The 26,525-nt window shown below is 39.9% G+C and overlaps 1 protein-coding gene across 8 annotated transcripts in view; it reads right to left on the bottom strand.

Annotated features, from left to right (window-relative positions):
- LOC124031369 (paired box protein Pax-7-like) overlaps positions 1 to 22,599 on the bottom strand; it is a 68,636-nt gene extending 46,037 nt beyond the window's left edge. For 2 of the 8 annotated variants that reach the window (XM_046342502.1, XM_046342503.1), the window contains exons 1-4: positions 22,112 to 22,599; positions 20,480 to 20,754; positions 19,720 to 19,861; positions 19,355 to 19,483 (exon numbers count right to left, since the gene is read on the bottom strand). In XM_046342502.1, coding sequence (XP_046198458.1) covers positions 19,355 to 19,483; positions 19,720 to 19,861; positions 20,480 to 20,754; positions 22,112 to 22,196 — 631 coding nt within the window. In that variant the 5' untranslated portion in view covers positions 22,197 to 22,599. The remainder of the gene's footprint in view (positions 1 to 19,354; positions 19,484 to 19,719; positions 19,862 to 20,479; positions 20,755 to 22,111) is intronic. The other 6 variants (XM_046342505.1, XM_046342506.1, XM_046342507.1 and 3 more) reach the window with 3 other exon arrangements.
- Between the last annotated feature and the right edge of the window lie 3,926 nt (positions 22,600 to 26,525).

Genomic DNA, 26,525 nt, shown 5'->3' with positions numbered 1-26,525 from the left:
ACTCCATGAAAACAAACCTTGTAGTACTCCATGAAAACAAACCTTGTAGTACTCTATAAAAACAAACCTTGTAGTACTCTATGAAAACAAAATGTATAGTACTCTATTGAAACAAACCTGGGGAGTCACAGAATAGGAATGCACAGCAGACAATTTTCATGCCCCAGGAATGCTTCCTAATTTTCTGGACAATGGCAGACCGTAAACATTTGTCATTGTGCAAGTTTTTATGGTGCAAAGGACAGCTGGAAGAGTAGTGATGGTGTCTGTGAAGTGTACTCTTTTTTATCACAGTCAAGGGAATATGAAAGTACAAAATCCCAAAACTTATTATCCATAATCCATAAACACAGCAATTGTGTAGAATTGCCAACAACGTCCACCATTTTAAAACATGTTGGCAGTCTTGTTTAAGGGACATACCACTACGCAATACACCATAAATCTGACAATAACTACAACAGGATGACATAGCCCAGAGAGACAGACTTTGTTACATTGTTGTTATTTGCACAAAGACAAAATTAACAAACAAAAGTTGCTGTTTTCTCAGAAAGCGGGTGTATATCAGCTTATGGTCCCAGGAGGATAACCCCTATACTAATGATGTCTCTATTACTACACACCTAATGGTCCCAGGAGGATAATCCCTATACTAATGATGTCTCTATTACTACACACCTAATGGTCCCAGGAGGATAACCCCTATACTAATGATGTCTCTATTACTACACACCTAATGGTCCCAGGAGGATAACCCCTATACTAATGAAGTCTCTATTACTATACACCTAATGGTCCCAGGAGGATAACCCCTATACTAATGAAGTCTCTATTACTACACACCTAATGGTCCCAGGAGGATAACCCCTATACTAATGATGTCTCTATTACTACACACCTAATGGTCCCAGGAGGATAACCCCTATACTAATGATGTCTCTATTACTACACACCTAATGGTCCCAGGAGGATAACCCCTATACTAATGATGTCTCTATTACTACACACCTAATGGTCCCAGGAGGATAACCCCTATACTAATGATGACTCTATTACTACACACCTGGGACACAGCAACCATAAGGCATAAATAGGAAATGTAATGGATCATGATGCTGGGCATGAGTCTGACACTGAATTACTGAGGTAATAACCTACGTGCACAAACACTGTAAACAAATAAATAAATCAACAAACAAACAATTGATTGTGAAAGCCAGACAATCTCAAGATAATATAAGCAAGAATTAAAGAAGTGAAACCGATAATTCACTCTTTCATTTTGCTTGAATGAGATTCATTTTGCTTGAATGAGACTTAACTTGAATGAGATTCAGTAAAGTCAAACTGAACAAACACTAGCGTATTTCCAAATAGTTCCTGAGGATCCAGGAATAATATTTCCTGGTTAGAGGGTTGGAGGGGGACATCAGTAAGTCGTCACAGTGCTTGATATTAACATTTGAAATCTGTGCTCCATAGTGTGGCTTTACAATGTAACAGAAAAGCAAAGCTTTTTGAAATGAGAGGACATATTCCCCAAGGAGTGGTTGACAGAGGATGCAGAAATAAGCCCATTAGTTGAAAATGGAGGACCAGGCACCATTTGAAGTTATTTTTCAGGCTGGAACGGCAGCTCCACCCCACCGTTTCCACTCTCCATAACATTTTAACTGGGTGGAAAAAAACACAATTCTGATTTGCAACACTTACGGGAACATGTTTATTGTCTTTGTGCGTGTTAAAAAACGTCCTCAAGCACAATTAAAACAAATGAAGATTGCAGTTGCAAGGCAGATTAAGAGCATAAAATGGGAAATGTTCTGGACATAAGTAGCAGAGGCTAATGGTGATTTTTAAACTAGCAGACCATGGTCAATGTGTCTCATTCATCACTAAGAGAGCTGGGCACACTGCTCTAAACGTAATTACTGTTGCACATTATGGGGGCTATTCCTGTTTTGTAATAAAATTAGCCAGAAATGCTTGTTGTGTTTTCTAATGCCACACATTGGCGTACTGCAACACACTGTCCTGATCTGTGCCAGCTGTCAAACACTGACGATACTGACAGCCAAAGCAAATCGTAAGAAACGTTTTAAAATCAATTCTGAGGAACTGAACAGCACAACCATTATAAAATGCTCTGAGAACACAACAAAGGAAGCCAGATAGCCTGCTGTACTGTATTCATTCATATGTCATATGCATGAATCATTTTCTCTAGCCACTCTCAATTCTACTGTTTGTCAAAACAACAATGGCTTAATTACCCAGGAAAGATCTATTTGTGTCAATGGTTCCAGTTATTACACTCTCCGCCTTCATATTTTGTCATGATTAAAGGCCTGGGATTCATGTGCTGGTCATCACTGCATATTTTCCTCAGCAGCACAAACCATCTAAATATAGTCTACACAGTAGAAACCAAATACAAACCAAACAGGACTGGACAATTGGAAGTGAAAAATAACAACCGATTCCAATATGTTCAACTGAGTGAGACTAAAGATGTATGAACTAGCAATGAATCTTGAGTCAAATTACATGACTGTGAATCACAAGCAAACAATAGCAAATAGATAGACACTCTAAATAGAGAGTGATAGACACTCTAAATACTGAGAGGTTGTATTATATGAAGAGATTTCTAGGTATTCATCAAATCTAGCTCATTTTTGAAGCAAAGTAGATATACGAGAGGCTTTGAAAGGGAAAGGTGAGAGCTGCTGGTTTTACGGGTGCAGTCCTGTAATGCATGCTCTCATATAAAACACTGGTGACAGAGCACTGCTAGCAGGAAACAATAGGAACGTTACAGAGACAGGTGTTCTGTCTAATGGGATCATAAATACTAAAAGAACAGTCTTTTATCTGATGGAAGCTTTAAGGCAGAAATCAAAGATGCCATTGCATGTTGGTTTGGCTCATGATCTGTAAGGCCTGCATAGACATTATCTGTAAGGCCTGCATAGACATGATCTGTAAGGCCTGCATAGACATGATCTGTAAGGCCTGCACAGACATGATCTGTAAGGCCTGCATAGACATGATCTGTAAGGCCTGCATAGACGTGATCTGTAAGGCCTGCATAGACATTATCTGTAGGGCCTGCATAGACATGATCTGTAGGGCCTGCATAGACATGATCTGTAGGGCCTGCATAGACATGATCTGTAGGGCCTGCATAGACATGATCTGTAAGGCCTGCATAGACATGATCTGTAAGGCCTGCATAGACATGATCTGTAAGGCCTGCATAGACTGGCAGACATATCAGTGTGGATGACGGATCACCACCTCAAGCTGAACCTCGGCAAGACGGAGCTGCTCTTCCTCCCGGGGAAGGACTGCCCGTTCCATGATCTCGCCATCACGGTTGACAACTCCATTGTGTCCTCCTCCCAGAGCGCCAAGAACCTTGGCGTGATCCTGGACAACACCCTGTCGTTCTCAACCAACATCAACGCGGTGGCCCGTTCCTGTAGGTTCATGCTCTACAACATCCGCAGAGTACGACCCTGCCTCACACAGGAAGCGGCGCAGGTCCTAATCCAGGCACTTGTCATCTCCCGTCTGGATTACTGCAACTCGCTGTTGGCTGGGCTCCCTGCCTGTGCCATTAAACCCCTTCAACTCATCCAGAACGCCGCAGCCCGTCTGGTGTTCAACCTTCCCAAGTTCTCTCACGTCACCCCGCTCCTCCGTTCTCTCCACTGGCTTCCAGTTGAAGCTCGCATCCGCTACAAGACCATGGTGCTTGCCTACGGAGCTGTGAGGGGAACGGCACCTCAGTACCTCCAGGCTCTGATCAGGCCCTACACCCAAACAAGGGCACTGCGTTCATCCACCTCTGGCCTGCTCGCCTCCCTACCACTGAGGAAGTACAGTTCCCGCTCAGCCCAGTCAAAACTGTTCGCTGCCCTGGCCCCCAATGGTGGAACAAACTCCCTCACGACGCCAGGACAGCGGAGTCAATCACCACCTTCCGGAGACACCTGAAACCCCACCTCTTTAAGGAATACCTAGGATAGGATAAGTAATCCCTCTCACCCCCCCCTTAAGTTTTAGATGCACTATTGTAAAGTGACTGTTCCACTGGATGTCATAAGGTGAATGCACCAATTTGTAAGTCGCTCTGGATAAGAGCGTCTGCTAAATGACTTAAATGTAAATGTAAATGTAAACATGATCTGTAAGGCCTGCAAAGACATGATCTGTAAGGCCTGCATAGACATGATCTGTAAGGCCTGCATAGACATGATCTGTAAGGCCTGCATAGACATGATCTGTAAGGCCTGCTTAGACGTGATCTGTAAGGCCTGCATAGACATGATCTGTAAGGCCTGCTTAGACATGATCTGTAAGGCCTGCATAGACATGATCTGTAAGGCCTGCATAGACATGATCTGTAAGGCCTGCATAGACATGATCTGTAAGGCCTGCATAGACATGATCTGAAAACAGAGAGCGAAAATAATAATGACCGTTTACTGATTCACGGGCCATTCATTTAACAAAATGTATGTGGTCTACTTGTATGTCACTATCCATCAGCATTGAGCAATTAGTATGTGGTTTAAGAGCATGAACAATTCAAAGTACAGTATAATTTTTTTTAATCAAAAACATTACTTGAAATAATTTCATAAAAAGACCTGGTTCAATTTTGATCAAATAATGTAACTTGTCTGTCCCTTTAAGGAAGGGTCCCGTATTCCTCCCTCTGACCCTGACCTCGTCTGCTGGATCGGACAGTGGTATTAGGCCACACCAGGGGCTACTCCCCACTAGTTTGTGATCTCTCAATATCCTGAACGACTACGACCAGTTTATTGCTAGCCAACACTTAATGATGGGTATTTCATGACAACAAACCCCATTGTTACAGGAGGTCATTGGGGTGGGTTGATGTGTGCTTGTTTATTGCTGCAAATGGTGAAGGCTTAGCCAAGGTTATGTTGTTGGCAGCTTCCAAAGAGATATTCTTCAGGGGCTGTTTGTGTTGCTTTAACATTACTGCAGGAACAATGAGTGGCAACCAACAAACACCACAACTACTTACTCCTCCTCGTGAGAGATGCGCAGTAGGGAAACGGAAAGGGGGATACCTAGTCAGTTATACCCCTGAATCAGTACATGCTACACACACCAAAAAGATCAAACAAAAGGCCCCCTATTTTATTTTTCAAGAGCCCTGGAAGAGGGTGTCAAGGGGATATATCAAAGCAAACAATTAAATGAGATTGTTGTCTCCTCCAAAAACAAATACTACAGGTTCCCTAGTACTGAAACCTTTCCAACTAATCTCCACCACTGAGGAGAACCCGTGTCTCTTCTGGTGGCTTGGCCTAGAATCAGCAGTGAGTGAGAAATAAATGGCCTTTAAAAAACATTGCTTTTCTTGTCAAGACAGATACCCACTCAAGAGCAGCAACAGTCCAAATGTCTACTCATTCCCTTTCCAATCCCTCTAGTGTGTTTAAAGTGACACCTCTGTCTCTGTCTAATGAGAGAGAAGGGCTGTGGTCCCCAAGGGCCAGTGGTCCTGTCATCACTGAATGTTGCTTTCCTCTGGACAGCCCAATGATTGTCCACTATCAACGTTAATACCCTCCAACCAGGATTCATTACAGCTCTAAATCTATGAATGAACTAGCCACGGGCTGGAGCAAACCAACCATTAACAAATCACTGGCCACAAAAAGAAATAGGTCTCCAAGGACTCCAGACTATATTGGATTGCCAATACGAACCAAACCACAGACGTTTGAGAAGTTGAGAAAAACAACAGAAGAAGAGAGAAATACTCCAGAGCCCATCATGACTCCACTTGGTAAACTAACACAGTATTGATCGTCTCGTTTTTTGTTTGTTTAGAAAAGCCTCATCCCTGCTAATAGCTGTCTGAGAGTGTAATCTCTCCCTTGTCCTCCCCCTCTTCTATCCTACCCTGCCCACTCCATTGATGTGTTTCTTCTCACTGGGCCTCACATAGTTTGGGTTCAATGGGGCGCTGGGGCTAGGGTAAGGACTGGACTGGGGCTAGGGTAAGGACTGGACTGGGGCTAGGGTAAGGACTGGACTGGGGCTAGGGTAAGGACTGGACTGGGGCTAGGGTAAGGACTGGACTGGGGCTAGGGTAAGGACTGGACTGGGGCTAGGGTAAGGACTGGACTGGGGCTAGGGTAACGACTGGACTGGGGCTAGGGTAAGGACTGGACTGGGGCTAGGGTAAGGACTGGACTGGGGCTAGGGTAAGGACTGGACTGGGGCTAGGGTAAGGACTGGACTGGGGCTAGGGTAAGGACTGGAATGGGGCTAGGGTAAGGACTGGACTGGGGCTAGGGTAAGGACTTGACTGGGGCTAGGGTAAGGACTGGACTGGGGCTAGGGTAAGGACTGGACTGGGGCTAGGGTAAGGGGCACTGGACTGGGGCTAGGGTAAGGACTGGACTGGGGCTAGGGTAAGGACTGGACTGGGGCTAGGGTAAGGGGCACTGGACTGGGGTGCGATTGTGTTGCTAATGTTGACACCTGCCAACTCAGGCCGGGGCTGTTTGGGGCCCTGCGCTCTACGAGCTGGATGCTCCAGGGGTCACAAATCACAGGACTCCCTCTGATTATGGGAAGCAGAGATCCAGCAACTGACTGGGTTAAAGAGAAGGGCTGGACAGAGAAAGACAGTGAAAGACAGGTCATGATGTCAAGGATTGTTGACATGGTGTTCTGTAATGTATTTTTGAACATTTTGAACTTGATAAATAAAGATGTGTAAAATAAAAATAAATAAAAACCTAGATAGTAGTAAGAGAGAGAGAGAGGGATATAAAGTGACACACCTTTATCAAATAAAAGGAAGGGGACTAATGTGTTTTATGTATACAACAACATTATTGTGATATTTCTCAAAATCCTGCAGTAAATCAATGCATCAGGTTATTCAAAGAAAAAGAAAAAGCCACTCAGTAATCTGTTATCTCCTTGTTAATTAACAGTAATCTCAGTAATCTGTTATCTCCTTGTTAATTAACAGTAATCTCAGTAATCTGTTATCTCCTCGTTAAGAACATTAACAGTAATCTCAGTAATTTGTTATCTCCTTGTTAATTAACAGTAATCTCAGTAATATGTTATCTCCTCGTTAAGAACATTAACAGTAATCTCAGTAATCTGTTATCTCCTTGTTAATTAACAGTAATCTCGGTAATCTGTTATCTCCTTGTTAATTAACAGTAATCTCAGTAATCTGTTATCTCCTTGTTAAGAACATTAACAGTAATCTCAGTAATCTGTTATCTCCCTGTAAAGAACATTAACAGTAATCTCAGTAATCTGTTATCTCCTTGTTAAGAACATTAACAGTAATCTCAGTAATCTCTTATCTCCTTGTAAAGAACATTAACAGTAATCTCAGTAATCTGTTATCTCCTTGTAAAGAACATAACAGTGTTCCAGACAGAATATGAACTAAATATTTTTTTCCAGAGCAAAAACTGAAAAAAATAGTTTAAAATAATGATATTACATTAAAACACAGCTAACCACAGCACATCATTTACCACTGCATCTATCTGATATAAAACTGCTTGCTGATCTCTTTGTCAACAGTGGAAATAAGAAGATAAGAATGTGTGTAAAAAATAACATTTAGTTTACTATTAGATTCTTACCACTACCTTTAGTCGATGTTACAATTTCCTTACAGAACTGACTGAGGAATGGGAAAATGCATTGTTGTTTTTTGTCATGGAAGAGGACAATTGTCAATTTGTCATTAAGTTAAGAATATTCAACTGTCTGGCTATTATGTGTAGTATACAGTATCTAAGTGTGCAGGGAGAAAATCACCCTGGCTATTATGTGTAGTATACAGTATCTAAGTGTGTAGGGAGAAAATCACGCTGGCTATTATGTGTAGTATACAGTATCTAAGTGTGCAGGGAGAAAATCACCCTGGCTATTATGTGTAGTATACAGTATCTAAGTGTGCAGGGAGAAAATCACCCTGGCTATTATGTGTAGTATACAGTATCTAAGTGTGCAGGGAGAAAATCACCCTGGCTATTATGTGTAGTATACAGTATCTAAGTGTGCAGGGAGAAAATCACCCTGGCTATTATGTGTAGTATACAGTATCTAAGTGTGCAGGGAGAAAATCACCCTGGCTATTATGTGTAGTATACAGTATCTAAGTGTGCAGGGAGAAAATCACCCTGGCTATTATGTGTAGTATACAGTATCTAAGTGTGCAGGGAGAAAATCACCCTGGCTATTATGTGTAGTATACAGTATCTAAGTGTGCAGGGAGAAAATCACCCTGGCTATTATGTGTAGTATACAGTATCTAAGTGTGCAGGGAGAAAATCACCCTGGCTATTATGTGTAGTATACAGTATCTAAGTGTGCAGGGACAAAATCACCCTGGCTATTATGTGTAGTATACAGTATCTAAGTGTGCAGGGAGAAAATCACCCTGGCTATTATGTGTAGTATACAGTATCTAAGTGTGCAGGGACAAAATCACCCTGGCTATTATGTGTAGTATACAGTATCTAAGTGTGCAGGGAGAAAATCACCCTGGCTATTATGTGTAGTATACAGTATCTAAGTGTGCAGGGACAAAATCACCCTGGCTATTATGTGTAGTATACAGTATCTAAGTGTGCAGGGAGAAAATCACCCTGGCCATGACAGTCAGTGACTGCCCAGATCCTTCTCTCCCTCCCTCTCTTCTGCAATGTATGTTAATGCAGGAAAGGCGAGATCTGAGCTGCAGCAGAAGAATCCTTTCCTTTTAAACTGCTGCTGTCCAGCCGGATCGTGTCAGTTTGAAGGCCCCATTCAAAAGTGTTCATGCATCTGCCTTTGAGACACAATAGCAGCTAGTTTATAAACTGTCTGCCTGGGTGCCTAAAGGCTTTAGTTCTTATTGTTTTCAGCCCCTTAATAAACTTTTTGGAGGAGTTCATCAACTTGCCTGAATAGCCTATACAGCGAGTCTCAAGACAGAAAATAACAGAAGGTTCTTTTCTCCTCCCTCTTCTTTCTCTCCTCCTTTTCTAGTGGCCATTCGGCTGACAATGGAGAGACTAGGCTGTCAGACATCAGAAGTCCCAATACAAGGAAAAGGGAATTCAATTAGAAGACAAATGCTTTCAAAAAGGGAATGGGGACAATTGAATTTCCACTTCTTCTAAACCAGAGAGAGGATGATTCAAGCTCCAAAATCTATTATGCAATGGAATACACAAAACTATATTCAAAAGACAAACACAGACATCATCAGATAATATATTAGTCTCATGGGGATGGATGCCTGCAGTTGAGTTTTGAAATAACAATTTTGTAAACACTGTCAAAAACACTATCGAAAAAGCCTATTTTTTTTTTGTTTTTTTTTAAAGATCCATTAGACATGGAGCACAAATCATGGTGACGCAATAAAATGTAACATTGGCTGTAAGACATTAATCCACTGTTACACCTTTTAAAACTGTGTTAATTTTTGCAAACTTTAAAGGCTTGATGGCCATAATTGACGCAGTAGTAGAATCTTTTGAAGAAAAAAAGATCATCCATCGAGCAGTCCAAGCGCTCTCATACTCATCCCTTTCTAGGTCTCCCCAAAAAGACTTGAAAGCCGCATTGGCTGGGCCTGACCAACCGCCTACTGTTTCCCACAGATGCACTTGAGCATTTAAACGGCCTAATTAGATCTGACACGTTAAACGAGTTAGTATTAGAAAAGGAAAAGCTGGTCAAGTTATAATTTCCGAGTCAAACTCTTGATCCCCTAGCTTACCCCTGTCATCTTTAGTAGTCTCAGTCTCCACATAATGGAGTGTTTTGTAGAATGCCACAGAAGGCAACATCCATCAATCTTATTGCTAATTAATAACGGATACCTTTATTATTAATAATAATAATAATAATAATAATAAGAAGAAGAAGAAGAAGAAGAAGAAGAAGAAGAAGAAGAAGAAGAAGAAGAAGAAGAAGAAGAAGAAGAAGAAGAAGAAGAAGAAGAAAATAAGAATCATATCATTTTAAAAGCATTATAGGCGTACTGTAAACTTATGCATAGCCATGCTCAACATTAGCAGCAAGAAACAAAATAACTAAATCTAAATACCAGATAGTACTATATGTGCCAAATTATATTGTTTTTGGTGAAAAAGATATGGTAGTCTGACACCTTCATATTTGTGTCGACCTGCTCAATGAATAGGCCTACAATATAAATGAATTGGCCTACAATATAAATGAATAGGCCTACAATATAAATGAATAGGCCTACAATATAAATGAATAGGCCTACAATATAAATGAATAGGCCTACAATATAAATGAATAGGCCTACAATATAAATGAATAGGCCTACAATATAAATGAATAGGCCTACAATATAAATGAATAGGCCTACAATATAAATGAATAGGCCTACAATATAAATGAATAGGCCTACAATATAAATGAATAGGCCTACAATATAAATGAATAGGCCTACAATATAAATGAATATGCCTACAATATAAATGAATAGGCCTACAATATAAATTAATAGGCCTACAATATAAATGAATAGGCCTACAATATAAATGCCACAGGTGCATTGCAATGTAAGAATCGCTGGATTATGTTGATGAGAATCTCGTTATTTCGTTTTTGTTCAATAATAGGTGAATAGTAATAACAGTATCCTACATTGTGTCATTACCATCATAATTGTATTTTTATTATTCGTTTAGTCTATATTTTCGACTGAAAACGGTGCTTTCTTGCAGTGGCGCCGTCATGCAGCATTATTTGAGAAAAGTTTTGGAAAAGTTGTCTGAAAGCATTAACATAGCCTACCTTGGGTAAGGCCACAGCCTACCTTGGGTAAGCCTACACGTGGCCCCTCTCTATGGGATACAAAGGTGAATTACAGGGGGAACTGCAATGAGCTGGATTTGTAGGCAGTAGTGTTGCATGGGTAGAATCACTGGGAAGCCAGAAAATAGAGTCATATTACAACCTATGTGTTGTGATAATTGCATTGTTTGCTCTATAACCTGTTAATTCATATTCCTTGCGACTGTGTTATATAGACCTAAGGCTGAGTCAATAAGAAGACACAGTGGCAGAATAAACCACACCTTTGTTTCAACCACACCTTTGTTTCAACCACACCTTTGTTTCAACCACACCTTTGTTTCAACCAAACCTTTGTTTCAACCAAACCTTTGTTTCAACCACACCTTTGTTTCAACCACACCTTTGTTTCAACCAAACCTTTGTTTCAACCAAACCTTTGTTTCAACCACACCTTTGTTTCAACCACACCTTTGTTTCAACCACACCTTTGTTTCAACCACACCTTTGTTTCAACCAAACCTTTGTTTCAACCAAACCTTTGTTTCATCACAAAACTGTAGCAACCTCTGTTTGGTGAATTACACAAAGCATATTGCATGTAGCAAACAGTTACCTGACCTACAGCATTGTCAGGCAAGTTAATGATTCTGACATTTTCCGACCATTAAGCAACTATTGATTTAGAACCACAGAGAGTTACCGCATGTCGCAAAGAAAACAGGAGCTGCCTCCACTAATTCCAACACCATTTCAACTTCAACATCATCAAATCACCTATGCTTAGTCTAAAAGACACCAAAAAGGATTTTGTCCAATCAACATAAACTAAATATGATGTGGCTGTCCATGGTTCTGATATCTGTGTGTGTGCATGTGGGTGTGCGTGCGCGTTCGAGCACGTAGAAAAACATGTTGATCACCCTACTTGTAGAGAAGGGCCTCCTCCTCTCTTTCATGTTGACAAAATGGTCTATCACTCTGTCATGAAGTGCATACTGGTTTTGTCCTCGGCTACCTGGCTAAAATGATTTGCTCGCTAGCCTAACTTCCTTTCATGGGCAACGTTAGCTAGTTAACATTAGCCTCCTACTACTACATATTGAACTTACATCCTCTCAGGCCAGGGAACAATGTATGAATTAATGGTTGGATCACAATCACCATTATAATCATTGGTCAGTACAGGGAATGAAGTAAAACCACAAGTCCAAATCCCTTTCTCCATCCATGGCTAATTTAGGAAAGGGACAATTTTAGCTAGCTCTAGTCACCGGAGGATAACTACACAACGAGATGCAACAATTCAAATTGTTTCTGACCAACGCTCTCAATGCGATTTGATAGGACTGACGCCAAATCCAAATAGCCTTCCCTTGACATTTTGCTGCACCAGGACCAGCTCACTCAATTTAGTTCAAAGCTGAATGGCTATTATTTTATTTTGGATTAAGGGAGTCGAAATGTTCGCTGGCTTCCCTTGCATTCCATGCTACTGGCGGCAACAATGTCATAATCTTTATGACCAGACAGAATCAGATAGATGGCCTACACATACAGGGACAGAAGGGTGCTGTTTCACTCGCTCAGATGCTCTCTCCGGTGAGATACATTCAACCTCTTGCAAATTGCAGGGCACAGAGGTGTCTATACCAGCCATGCTCAAGTTAAACAAAAAAAATGAAACGGAAATATGACATGCAATAGCTTTAAACTAGCAACTCATTTGGGAAAATCTGGCATTATATACGGACCAAAAATATAAATGCAACACCCACTGAGGGGGGAAGAGTCACTTTCGTGTCCTCTTCATGACTGTGTTGGTGTGTGTGGACCATGATAGTTCCTTAATGGTGGACACTGAAGAACGTGAAGCTCTCAACCCGCTCCACTACAGCCCTGTCGATGTGAATGGGGGAGTGCTTGGCCCTCTGTTTCCTGTCGTCCACAATCAACTTTTTGTCTTGCTGACGTTGAGAGAGAGGTTGTTGTTCTGGCACCACACTTCTAGGTTTCTGACCTCCTCCCTGTAAGTGTCTCATCGTCATTGGTGATCAAACCTACCACTGTCGATGATGTTGGAGTAGTGCACGGCCACACAATCGTGGGTGAACAGGAAGTATAGGAGGGGACTAAGCATGCGCCCCTGAGGGCCCCGTGTTGAGGGTCATCGTGGCGGATGTGTTGTTGCCTACCCTCACCACCTGGAGGAGGACCGTCAGGAAGTCCAGAATCTAGTTGCAGAAGGAAGTGTTTAATCCCAGGGTCCTTATTGGAGGGCAAAATGGTGTTGAATTCTGGGATGTAGTCAATGAACAGGATTCTCACAAAGGTGTTCCTTTTGTCCAGGACTTTCAGTCCAGGCCTGTGTACCTGCATCCAGCCAATGATGCCTTATATACAGTGGGGCAAAAAAAGTATTTAGTCAGCCACCAATTGTGCAAGTTCTCCCACTTAAAAAGATGAGAGAGGCCTGTAATTTTCATCATAGGTACACTTCAACTATGACAGACAAAATGAGAAAAAAAATCCAGCAGGTAACTGAAGCAATTCAGGAAAGGCAATACGCACCAAAATAACATTTTGATAAAAACAACCATTTCTATTTTAATTATGACATAATTACGTTGGAACAAGGTTATTGACAAAGCATTCCACCAAAATAGAACTTGACTCAAGTGTCTGGAGCACCCATCACCATTATACATGGAACATCATATATCTCTGGATAGCTATTTTTCGAGCATGATATATCCCTGAAGTACGTGTGTGGACGCACATAAGAGGCACACATAACCAAAGCGTCAAGACAGACCATATAACTATATCATTATTGAAAACTATACCATGATATTCTCATTAAAAGAAACGTGTGATAGGGTCAACACAAGTTCTAGTGAAAATATGTTAAGTAAAACAAAGGCAGAAATGACAGGAACATCCTGTCGACTATTGCTGTAACCGGGGCCTTGAGGGCAATTCTTCATCATTTGTGCCATATGATTTGTGTCAGAAAATCTGTTCTACCCCCATGCACACTAAATACCATGGTGCTAACAAAACGTCTGAAAAAAGTATCGACCACATTAAGGAAATGTGAAGTGAGTAGTCTAGTCTAGATTAAAAAGATCATCATCAACCATAACAACAACATCATAAACAACAAGGAGGATGACGAAAACATGCATGGATTAAATGATCCTAAAGTGATGATGTATCTTAATTTAGTTTTGAAAAACTTATGAATCACAGTATAGGCCAATATTTTTTATATTTTTCAAGCATGAAATGTTAACCTTGGAATTCAATATCGCATCCAATAACAATGTACAGTAAATGAACCGGGAAATTAAATCCTTTTCAGTTTTAAAGCAGGAAAGGATTCTGAACTTGTCTTTATAAATGAGGTAGAAATTCCCATGTCTTCTTCTACACTTCTCAAAGTCCCTTAAATAGCTGTAGAGGGAAGATTGTCCATTTTTGAGAATCCCACAAGAGATCGAAAAACCATTCTCCTAAGTAGTGTGCACATGATAGGACTTGTCCCACGTGGCAAACATTGCTTTCATTAAAAACCAGACCAGCCAAAAGACGTGCAGGCTTTTAAACACTGTCTGTCAGTTTGTAATACGATGAACCACCATTGTGTTTGTGCAGCAACTAATGTTTCTGATAAGCATAAGGATCGAGTTGTCCTCATCTACTTTCTCTATTTCCTTGGCTTGCCCTCTATTATTATTAATATATATTTTTTAACAAGACTGCGGAGAACGAAAATCCTGTACATGACAAATTCGGGGTCCCCCTCAAATTCACAGGTCACCCAAAACAGTGGGTATAATTGCGCGTTAACGCTCCTCCCGAGGAGAGAACGAATCGAGACCTAATCGTTCAAATGTTTTCTGTATCCGTTTAACGTGTCATTACCATCGGTTGACGTGTTATTTAGAAATCAGCCCCGTGACATAGGCTATAAATCACGGTGTGTTCAGATACCAACTCGAGGTGTGAAAATATTGTTCCTTCATCACAGTGGCGGGTAACGATTAAAGGGGTCCATACTGTTAATTGTATAAAAGCTTGTAAACCATGACCCCTGCTAAATATTGTTCACTGTCGAAGAAATCGGCTTCGGTACTAACGATTTAGCATAAATTACCAATGATTGTGTTCGTTTTGGAGAGCGTAGAGTCTTTAGCCTATGTCAGTGACTGATTTATGCGTTTTGAGTCTCAAAATTCAGTGTCCTGTCAAAATCAAGACAAAGCTTAACTAACAAACCTATTTGAAATCTAATTATGACCGGCTTGGGTAATTTTATTGGTTCCAGGATTACACCATGGTCTTTATCGTGATTTTGAAACTGTCCGTTTCCATAAAATAACCATGCATGCTTACAGTAGACTCTAATTTACATTATTTGATAGAAATTGGTAGCCTATTGTCTTTAGTAGGCTGTAAATTATTTAAAATGTTTACAAACCTTTTTAAATAGTTCAATGTGATTTCTTAATTACAACTAATATATTGTTTTGAACCAGAACATATTTTTATAATTAATATATAATAATATTATTATTGGGCTATTATTAGGCTATTCGTATTCTTTATATTATTATATTATATTATTATTGTCAATAATATCGTAATCGATTATGTAATTATCTGTTGCGAGGGTGTTCAGCTTTGCCCTCTTGTGTGTAAGAAATCTACCAATGAAAATTCTAGTGAAATGTGGCGAAAGCGGGCTGCGGGGAGGTTAATCCGAGTTTAATGCAGTGAAGCACAGCGCAGAGTCTGGGCTGTGATGGGTGTGTTATCTCTGCCCAACATTTGGGTCTCCCTCAATTTCAACCCAACCAAATAGCTGCAAGAAAGTGCAGATGGAGTTACTCTCAATGCCTGAGGATTTTTTTGTATTAATAGCTAAATAACTTCCCCATACTTTCATTAAATCTCTCTCACACACTATTCCAGATGGATTTGTTTGAAGTTGTCTCTTACTTCATTCCCCTGTCCTTCTCATTCAGCACGGCTTTAGACCCTGAAATATGGCTACATCATATTTCCGGAGATGTGTGTGTGCATGCGCTTGTGTGTTTGTGCGTGTGCGTGCATGCGTCGAACACACTCATTTCAATGCTTTCTTTATTTTTGGTCTTTATACATTTTAAATTGTTTTGCCCGTTTCTGTCGTTTCATAAAGTCTGCAACTTCTCAGTTCTTATAGATGACGTGATTCTTTATACTAACCCTTTGCATAAAACATCCAAGTTCTTAATCGATAACCATGATCATTTAATTGAATATGCACACAGAGAAAGCGAGCTTGGAGCCTCGGATTGCCTGACACCACAGTCGCTCTCCAATGCTCTCTCTCGTGATTCCTTCCCAACGCCCAGAAAGCCCGTCTGACCTCTGTTTGATTAAATTGAGAACCACAGGTAATCCGAAGATTTGCTGAAGTGTCCCTTGCCTCCACCTCGCCAATTCATCCAGGCTACAGAGGACCGTTTGTTGGTTTAGTTATTATAGATTGTCGCTTTAAAATGGGCGGATTCATTCTTTCCTTGTCGTTCTGACCAGTCATGCACAAACAATATACCTTCTCCAGGATAGAGAACATGCACGTGTGGCGTTTTGTCTAACCCCTTTACCCCGTTGGTCGTCTAATTCAACTTGTCAGAATCATCGCAGCACCTCACTATCACTATCACGTTATTGAGAATGGCAGGTGGAAAGCGTATATGGATGCATATTCTTATCAAAATGACATAGGCTAAGGCTGCGTTCCTTTTATAAACACATGTGTGTAGGGATACCAAGACAGTGGATGTACAGCTTTCTATAAACTCGTGTATATAATCTTATATATCATCTCCACACTTCATGCTGATCTATCTCCATTAAATTACGCCAAGTGGCAGCGATGTAAGGCACTACATCTCAGTGCTAGAGGCGACACTACAGACCCTGGTTCGATTCCAGGCTGTATCACAACCAGCCGTGAATGGCTGCGCACAAATTGCCCACCGTCGTCCGGGTTAGGGTTTGGTCGGGGTAAGCCGTTATTGTAAATAAGAATTTGTTCATAATAAAATAGCCTATTGCAATTTGCTTGAAATTATACGTTGAAAATAGCCTACTTATTTTATCATTTCGGATTACACAGAAGATAAATATGTGATGCAACACTCAAATATAGTCTATGAATAAATAGACAAATAAATAAACACATTTAATAAATCTAGAGAGCTCTGAAGTAAACCACACATCTCCTAAATGTGTCACTAGGGCGAGCCACTGTGAGCTCCGCTCAGAGATGAAAGGGAAAAGAAATAAAAGGCTCAATTTAATCTGCTTTAAAACCCTTCAACATAACGTTTGTGCTTCCAACTCAGAGAGTGAGGGGCTGATTGGGGATAAATACATTTCTTACCATGCCTGCAAGCTATTACACCCCACTCCAACACAGCTACCTATTCAACAGACACGTTTCCATTACTTACGCTAATAAGTCTCAACGTTATTAAATGCCATCCGGATGGTAAACTGTATAAGGACAAATACGAATCTTTTTAAGAATTAAAAAGCAAATTTGTTATGTTCTGAGTTTACGAAGACAGATCTGACGCTGTCATTCGTAGGCCTACGTGAGGTTTCCAACGTTCTGATGTGACACTGTTGCAAGTAAATTAATATTTCATGGTCCGACCAAATATTCGATGTAAACATGGTCATAACGGACATCTGTTTTCTATTCGTGTGTTGAGCATCGAATAAGAACAATCATCAACAGAAAAAAATAGCAAAACAATTAGGGAAAATTCCAGTTAAACATTTGGCAACAAGTTCACCTTGGAATGGAACAAGATAAAAATCCCTTTGAAATCAGAAGCCGAAATGTTACTGGCTCTACCAATGGGTAATTTTGCCTGAAGTGTTTCTAGCCAAAGGCTATCTGTTTACAAACTGAAACGCCAACATTACACCATGCAGCTAAGAAACACAATGATCCGAGCTCTAAATGGATAAACGGACACAAACCATTTAAATAAAAGAAAGCACCGTTTTGCACCATGAAATGCGTTGGCTATTCTCTTCCAACAGATTATTCCGTAATATTACAAAACTATCTACCAGCGGGGTACACTGAATAATTCATTTCCCTTTATATGTACCCTTGCCCTTTGTCCAAACTATTTTCTTTCTCTGGTTGCGGGTTTTTGAATGAGAATGGACTGGACTATTCCCCTTTTTGCTGCCCTGTTTTCTAAGATTTGCCTTTGTAGACCTACCTCGGAATCTTCACTTTAGAAAAGCGTCATTGGAGAGAGGTTTTGCGACTGAAGTTCATCTTCAAGTTCGAATAAGCTTGGCTGTGTATTTTATGGGGAAAATCTTTTTGTGACCTATTATCTAAACCCTATTCAATGATGTTTGATCTTCTTAAATGGTGACCTTTGTCTCTTTCAGGACAGGTTTGTATAAGCACTATGATTTTCTCTCTCCCTCTATATTCAATGACAGAGAGCGGACTGACAAGTGGTACAATAACACGAACTAACTAACTGAATTACGTTTTTTCATATAGACTTAGGCTATACAAAAATATGAATTTGAGTTATCTTAAAATACTAGCTAAATAAATAATGTCGTTTATTCCGATTTGCTATAATGTTAAAAATTGTAATATTCACAATAAGCGTTGTTATTTTTTAAATGTTAATCATTTGTTTCAAAAACGTTTGTTACCAACTAGTTAATGTGTGCAAGCATTAACATAATTGCCGTGAGTTTGCGGGGATATGGCTGCAGAGAAGAGCCCTCCTCGTCTCAGTTTAACTGACAAGTGATGTAGTGTCTCTAAACCGACATTGATTCTCAAACCGGTCAACTGTCAGCTGTCGTTTAGGAAGATCGTTAAAAGAGCGGGAGAGGAATTTGTAAAACAAATACTTTTTCTGGAGCTAAATAGGCTACCTTCCGTCAGGGCTCACATAAATAATTGAGTAATTGAGTAAAGACTGACTGGGATTTCAAAGCATGAGCCAATCTGCGAGAGGATTTTCCGATTTACCATAAAAGTATAAGAATTTCCCAAGAGATATAGACCATAGAAAACTACATTTAAATCAATTGTTGACCTAATTGAAAATTACAAGATGATTAAAAAAACAACTGTAGCTTCTCCTCCAAATAATAATAAATAAAATAATGATGAATTATATAGGCCTAATAGGAATAGGGTGTAGGCCTACTAAAATGTAATAATAACAACAATAGCGATAACGATAATAATACAAATAATGGTTGTTGATGTTGATGATATTGCTATTGGAATAAGCAGGTGCCTAATACAGCATTATCGTGGAAGTGTGTGTATAGGATAAAAGTACGCCTAACATTTTATTGTTTAATAAGACAAATAAGAATGACACGATTTAGTCACAATTCATAGCAAAGTAAGCCATGTTTTTCTTTGCTGGCCTACCTTTATCGCCGAGAATGCCATCGATGCTATGCTTTGTTTTCTTTTCTCCGTCTTCATCCTTCTTATCACTATCGTCGTCGTCATCTTTCTTGCCGAATCGGGCCCTCAGAACTCGGCTGATGGAGCTCACTGAGAGAAAACCAAATAGGCATTGGATTACAACATAAAAGTCCTACGGTGGTTGGTGTAGTAAATGAATGGTTTATGTATATGCTCATCAGCTCATGTCAAGACAATGTGAAAAATGATAAAGTTACAAAAGTAGAAGTACAATATATAAAAACTGCACATCAAATACCAGCCTGTAGATGGGTTCATGTCTCATCCCCTTACAGTAATCACCATAAGAAGGAAAAGTTGCTTACCAGAAGCCTCACCTGAAGGAACAGTGCTTCTGTCGCACACCCCGTCCTTCAGCAGCTTGTCCCGGATCTCCCAACTGAACATCCCGGGGTTTTCTCGCTTGTACTCCTCAATCCGCTTCTCCACATCCGGAGTTGATACCTGCTGTGGGTTTTATAACGTGCAACGGCCAGACACAGAGAGAGGGAAAGTCGAAACAACGTTTAATTCACACGAAGAACATGATATTGTAATGTATATGGATACTAATACACATAGCCTACGTGTTTCCCTGATTGGGAGTCTGAAATGTAGACGCATGCCTTCCTACAACATTTCAAGGCCTATAGCCCAGTCATTTCGTTAAATTAACTGCGTAAATTTTCTAAACCTGCTACGAAAAGCCAAATCTGACGTTTAATTCGACAAAAACTGGATACCTTCTAGCCATTAACCTATAGCCTATGCTACTAAACTTCCTGATTGAAGGCCTAGTTTCGAGATGTACGGTTCGTGTCTTCATAGGCTACCTCACAAATCAATCACACACAAAACTGCATGTATTTCACTCCATGCAATAGTCATAACTTATAGGCTATAACTCGTAATGCTTGTGTGTGGAAATGTTTACATCATGAAGGCATGCAGGTGTGTAACATGCACGTGACATGATAACTGACGAAGAAGAATAATAATTGGTAGTCTTACACGAATTGCAGGTCAAGTTGTCGGCTAGCTGAAGTCGATTGTGAAATAACGTAGAAACTATAGTCCTCCACTCACCCTAGGCTTGCTGCCTCCTATTGCCCCGGGACGAATCGAACCGGTCTCCTGGTACCGACAGAGGATTTTGGAGACACAACCATGGGAAACTCGTAGCTGTCGCGAGATTACGCAGGGTCGGATGCCATGGTGGGCCATCTCTACTATCTTGTGTCTGATATGATTTGGCAGCGGCCTTCCGTTGATGAACACTCCACCGAGCTGGTTCACCCGACCTTGGCCCAGGGGGGTTGATACTGTTCCACAATAAACATATTCAGGTCCTGTATATTGTCCTGATGATATTGTAATTGTTAAAGTTTAATGCGCAAGAGATCAAGTTAGACAACAATGCAATGACAAAGAGGGCAATGTGAAATTAGGTTAAGGATAAACAATTAAATATGTTGATGTGAAATTGGTTTGGTACTATATAGGCCAACTTTAAATTAATTCATATCTTGAGAGTTATTTCACATAGACAATAATTGAATACAAAATAAGTAGGCCTGGCCCGTAGTTCTTGACTATCAATTTTCGGCCCAAATCCCATTATCATGCGCCTATAATAATCATCATAATAATATTATTTATCATTATCGTCATCACAACCGTGATAATAATACAGTAATAATATGTGTATGGATGTGTCGAATGGATGAACGTCTAATTCTGACATTAGACTGTGAGAGCTGGTAGCAGCAAAGGTTTATTATACTAAACTATAAGATAGACACATTCCAAACATATCCCACAGCCCATCCATTCTTAGTAGAGAACCCTGCACACACTCATTCCTAGTCAGCCTGGCTGGCAGAACGTATCATTAGTGTCATAGAGCACTTGAGGATCTAATTTCGTATTCAAGAGGCACCGAAGAGTGTGTAACTTTCCACCTTGATTATTCCTAGTCATGCTGTACAAATATTGATGTGATCCTTTGAGCCATCTCTTTGCTGTGTATTTTGTTTCCATTTGCAGCAACAGGACACTTCAACAAATCCTGGAGCTCTTGGTTTTGTGCATTTTCGTTAAAAGCTCTTGAGCACGAACATGCTGTGATTGGGACCGATTCCCATAAATAGGCCTACCTGCAAATACAAATTGGTATTTTTCCGCGCATTTGCTTAGATCTTTTTTATTTTATTTCCTCGCATAGTTTATAATTTGACTCATGAAGTTATCTTAGCAACCATGTCACCATTGGTTTAGTGCGTTTTTAATTGCATAAAACGATCACTAATCAATCAGGAGGATAGGCCTATCACGCATTCAACATTCTATGAAGTAACATTTTGATCATCCATATTGTCAGTGACATAGGTAAACATAACAAACACTAGAAATAATACATTTAAAGTAGGCCTATACTTCTACAATCAACATCTAGGCCTGTCAAGCCATGTTAGGCTGTCTATTCTGTAACACAACCATTTCATTTCCCCTGTATAGTAGCCTAGACCTAAATTAATAGACAATAGAAAACACAATTGTCTAATATTTAACAAAGATGAGCTACAACAAATCAAAAACACAATTGCCTAATATGTCCTAATCTTTCACGAAGATGAGCTATAACCTCCCTCTAAGATGACGAGTTAGTTTTTGTTGCAACTCTCGATAATTTTTTTCCAAGTTAAAAAGATGCCGTACCTTCCAGAGGGAATCCGGTGCGGGGGTAGTTCTGGCCTGGCGCAGGGCGCATCATTCGAGGCACCGTTCCTGGTAAAGTAGCCATTCTAGCTACTGAAGCAACACCGGGTGGGCACTGATACCAAATTCTTACTCGTGCAAAGTCCAGACAAGAAAATATAGGTCTACGCCGACAGGATGTGACGAAATGTCTCCTCTCAAAATGATAAAAAGGAGACAATAAAATCGTAGTCCCAGTCAGAAAACTCCTAAATACTAAAACCCCTCCAACAGAAAAAGTGGTGATGTTCGTCACCTGGTTGGTGAGTTTGTGGGGTAAAAGAATACCCCTTTAGTAAAGGGTTTTGTGCAGTGTTAAGGGAGGGTTGCACCTTGAACTCAAATGTGTAAATGGGCAAAGTTTATTTAATTCTTTACCTTGATATACGTTGTCAGCTAGTTTTAACGTCTGCCTACTGGTTGAAAGTAGTATAAGTGGCCAACTTTGGCGCGCGTTGTAGGAGGAGACACTGAAGCGCGCCGATAGGCTCGACGGGCCTTATTTAATTCATGACTGGGAGAGTGGGTATAGCCGCGGACTTGTCGACCAATCAGACAACCGCATGGGAAGCAACGCACTCCTGCAGTTTTGAATTCATTGCATCAGTCCCTCCACATTACAAAACTAAGAAACCAAACCAAACAAATGTGATGGTAATCATTATACCTGAATAAAACACGACTCCTTCTTTGTTCTGTCCACACACGGGAATAATTATAAACAAGATGTATTAATGTATATCTATATTTGTGTAAGTACAATATTCACAAATCCACATTGTATGTATGTATGTATGTATGTATGTATGTATGTATGTATGTATGTATGTATGTATGTATGTATGTATGTATGTATGTATGTATGTATGTATGTATGTATGTATGTATGTATGTATGTATGTATGTATGTATGTATGTATGTATGTATGTATGTATGTATGTATGTATGTATGTGTGTGTGTGTGTGTGTGTGTGTGTGTGTGTGTGTGTGTGTGTGTGTGTGTGTGTGTGTGTGTGTGTGTGTGTGTGTGTGTGTGTGTGTGTGTGTGTGTGTGTGTGTGTGTGTTATATGTATGTATGTATGTATGTATGTGCAGTGTGTGAACTGTATTAGTGTCCAAGAGCAACTGTGTTCAACCTTCCCAAGTGTGTGGCTGTGTGTGTCCGCTACAAGACCATGTGTTGTGTGTGTGTGTGTGTGTGTGTGTGTGTGTGTGTGTGTGTGTGTGTGTGTAATCCTTCTCATCCCCCCGCTGCTCTGGCTCCCCAATTGGAAAAACTATTTAGATGCACTATTGTAAAGTGGCTGTTCCACTGGATGTCATAAGGTGAATGCACCAATTTGTAAGTCGCTCTGGATAAGAGCGTCTGCTAAATGACTTAAATGTAAATGTAAATGTATTCCCCCGCTCAAAGTCACCCTCATTTCCATGGGGATAGATTCGACCTTTACGTTGAGGGACTGACTGACTGACCATTGAGGTGCTTCAGCAAGCTATTGCCTTACCTCCCTTATCCTACCTTATTTGCACACACTGTATATAGGCTTTTTCTATTGTATTATTGATTGTATGTTTGTTTATTCCATGTGTAACTCTGTGTTGTTGTTTGTGTCGCACTGCTTTGCTTTATCTTGGCCAGGTCGCAGTTGTAAATGAAAACATTTTTAAAAAGAAATTTGGCATAACTGCCATCATAAATTGTAGAAGGATACCCAACAAACGCCTAACTGTGAGTTGCAACTCATGCAATGACCAATAATCAAGATTAGTAAAGACCCTATCTGGTTTATATCTGGTTTTACGACTTTTCAATTGTAGACTGAAGTAATTGTAATAGACTATAATGATCAAAGCAGAAACATTTAGGCCTTTTACATTTTTTTTATTTTAATTTCACCTTTATTTAACCAGGTAGGCTAGTTGAGAACACCTTTATTTAACCAGGTAGGCTACTAGGCTAGTTGAGAACACCTTTATTTAACCAGGTAGGCTAGTAGGCTAGTTGAGAACACCTTTATTTAACCAGGTAGGCTAGTAGGCTAGTTGAGAACACCTTTATTTAACCAGGTAGGCTAGTAGGCTAGTTGAGAACACATTTATTTAACCAGGTAGGCTAGTAGGCTAGTTGAGAACACCTTTATTTAACCAGGTAGGCTAGTAGGCTAGGTGAGAACACCTTTATTTAACCAGGTAGGCTAGTAGGCTAGTTGAGAACACCTTTATTTAACCAGGTAGGCTACTAGGCTAGTTGAGAACACCTTTATTTAACCAGGTAGGCTACTAGGCTAGTTGAGAACACCTTTATTTAACCAGGTAGGCTACTAGGCTAGTTGAGAACACCTTTATTTAACCAGGTAGGCTACTAGGCTAGTTGAGAACACCTTTATTTAACCAGGTAGGCTAGTAGGCTAGTTGAGAACACCTTTATTTAACCAGGTAGGCTAGTAGGCTAGTTGAGAACAAGTTCTCATTTGCAACTGCGACCTGGCCAAGATAAAGCATAGCAGTGTGAACAGACAACACAGAGTTACACATGGAGTAAACAATTAACAAGTCAATAACACAGTAGAAAAAAAGGGAGTCTATATACATTGTGTGCAAAAGGCATGAGGAGGTAAGCGAATAATTACAATTTTGCAGATTAACACTGGAGTGATAAATGATCAGATGGTCATGTACAGCCTACCTGACAGGAAAATGTTCAGCGAACTAAAACAATACAAATATAATATAAATAAATCTAAATATAATATTTTTTTTAAGTTAACTTGGATGTATTAGAGGTGATTTTTTAAATAAAGTATAGCTCACAGGAATGTATTATAAAAATCATGCGGAATACTTATTTAAATACATATTTTTACAGTGTGTTCACAGACTGGATTCAGCAGAGTAAGCTAATTCAGCAAATGCCTGGGGAATAAGAGGGGGTTTCCGCAAGGGTCTCAGCAGCGTTATTGATTTGATGACAATATAATAGACTAGTTAGCCTGTCACCCGCGTTCTCTTCTGCAGAAAACACCTGTAGGATAGGCCTGTATGAGTTTGCGGTAGCATATTTCATACAGACACGGTTCCTATTGCTATTTAGATTTCATCCGTTGAATTCAATATCACAATATAGGTGAAGACATTCTATTTTGGAAATGAACATTTTAACTTCAATTAGGCCGAAAATTGCGTGTTGAGAACATCAAATCATTTTCAGTTAAACGTGCCAGCTTCTGAGTATTACAGTAATTCCACCGATCTATGGCGGTAGTAGGCGGATAGCCTAACAGGTAGGCGTAGAGAACACCTATAAGAGGGACCTTTCAAATAGCAATAGCTTAAAGCTAATTCTAATAAAAGTAATAGGTTACAACTATTAGCCTGCATTCTTAAGTAGCCTAAGAAAGAAGACTAGGTTGAAAGTCGCGTGTCAACTCTGTGTGCCTGTTGTGCATATACAATTGTTGTGGAAACAGTACTGGTGGAGGGCAATTTCACAAATAAGTTTTGCAACAATTAGGGAGTGTGGAGGGGTGAAATGGCGATTTCACATGCAGATGCGCGGATGGGGAGGACCTGGTACCCAGCGGAATAGCTATGACCCTAACCCTGCCGCTTTGGTTTGCTTCACATGGGATAGAAGGCACAAAGAGCCCGCCTCACCCTCCTGGGAAGACTCACCGAGCATTGGATTAAGTCAAGCATCAATCACGTGAAAACCAAACAAAAGCGTTTTCTAGAACAAACATTCTTTAGATGAAAACATCAGCTGTCTTTATACTGCCTTCAGCGAGGAGGTATGTTACCAATACGTTCGCTCTCTCACGATAAAAATACGAATATAAATCACCTTCCCCTCAACTGTGTTTTTCAAACCTCATAATAATGTAAGGTTGGTTCAGTATTATTATTTTTTACTTCAAGTATCATGTCAAGTTTGTGTCTGCTTTATTGAAATTCATGTAAAAGGATTGGAACATGTTTATTTAAATCTTATAAAATCAATAAACAGTAAACATTCACATGTTGTTCTTTATTTAGTGTGGGTTATTTTGGTTGATATTGAGAGCCCCCCTATGTCTATCTTTATGTAGGCCTAAGTACAATTCTAACAAAAATGCTGATAACCATGAAAATGATGATAATATTGGTTAATTTTATTTAAAATATTATAGTATTAGGCCTAACAATGTCAATATCAACCTGTGAGGCAATATCTTTATAAAAGTGTGTTTAGTCTCGTCCACTTGCTTTTAGATTTCCCATAAGGAGTATGTAAAAATAAAGGAAATAGCTATACATTATTTACTCAATGCATTTATTTGCAATCCACAGCCATAATTAACTTTTGTGATTCAATTACAAATTCAGCACCCCATTAC

The sequence above is a fragment of the Oncorhynchus gorbuscha genome, linkage group LG03, assembly GCF_021184085.1.
Source record: "Oncorhynchus gorbuscha isolate QuinsamMale2020 ecotype Even-year linkage group LG03, OgorEven_v1.0, whole genome shotgun sequence".
NCBI lineage: Eukaryota > Metazoa > Chordata > Actinopteri > Salmoniformes > Salmonidae > Oncorhynchus > Oncorhynchus gorbuscha.
Note: the sequence above shows the minus strand (reverse complement) of the source record. Positions and strands in the feature narration are given on the sequence as shown.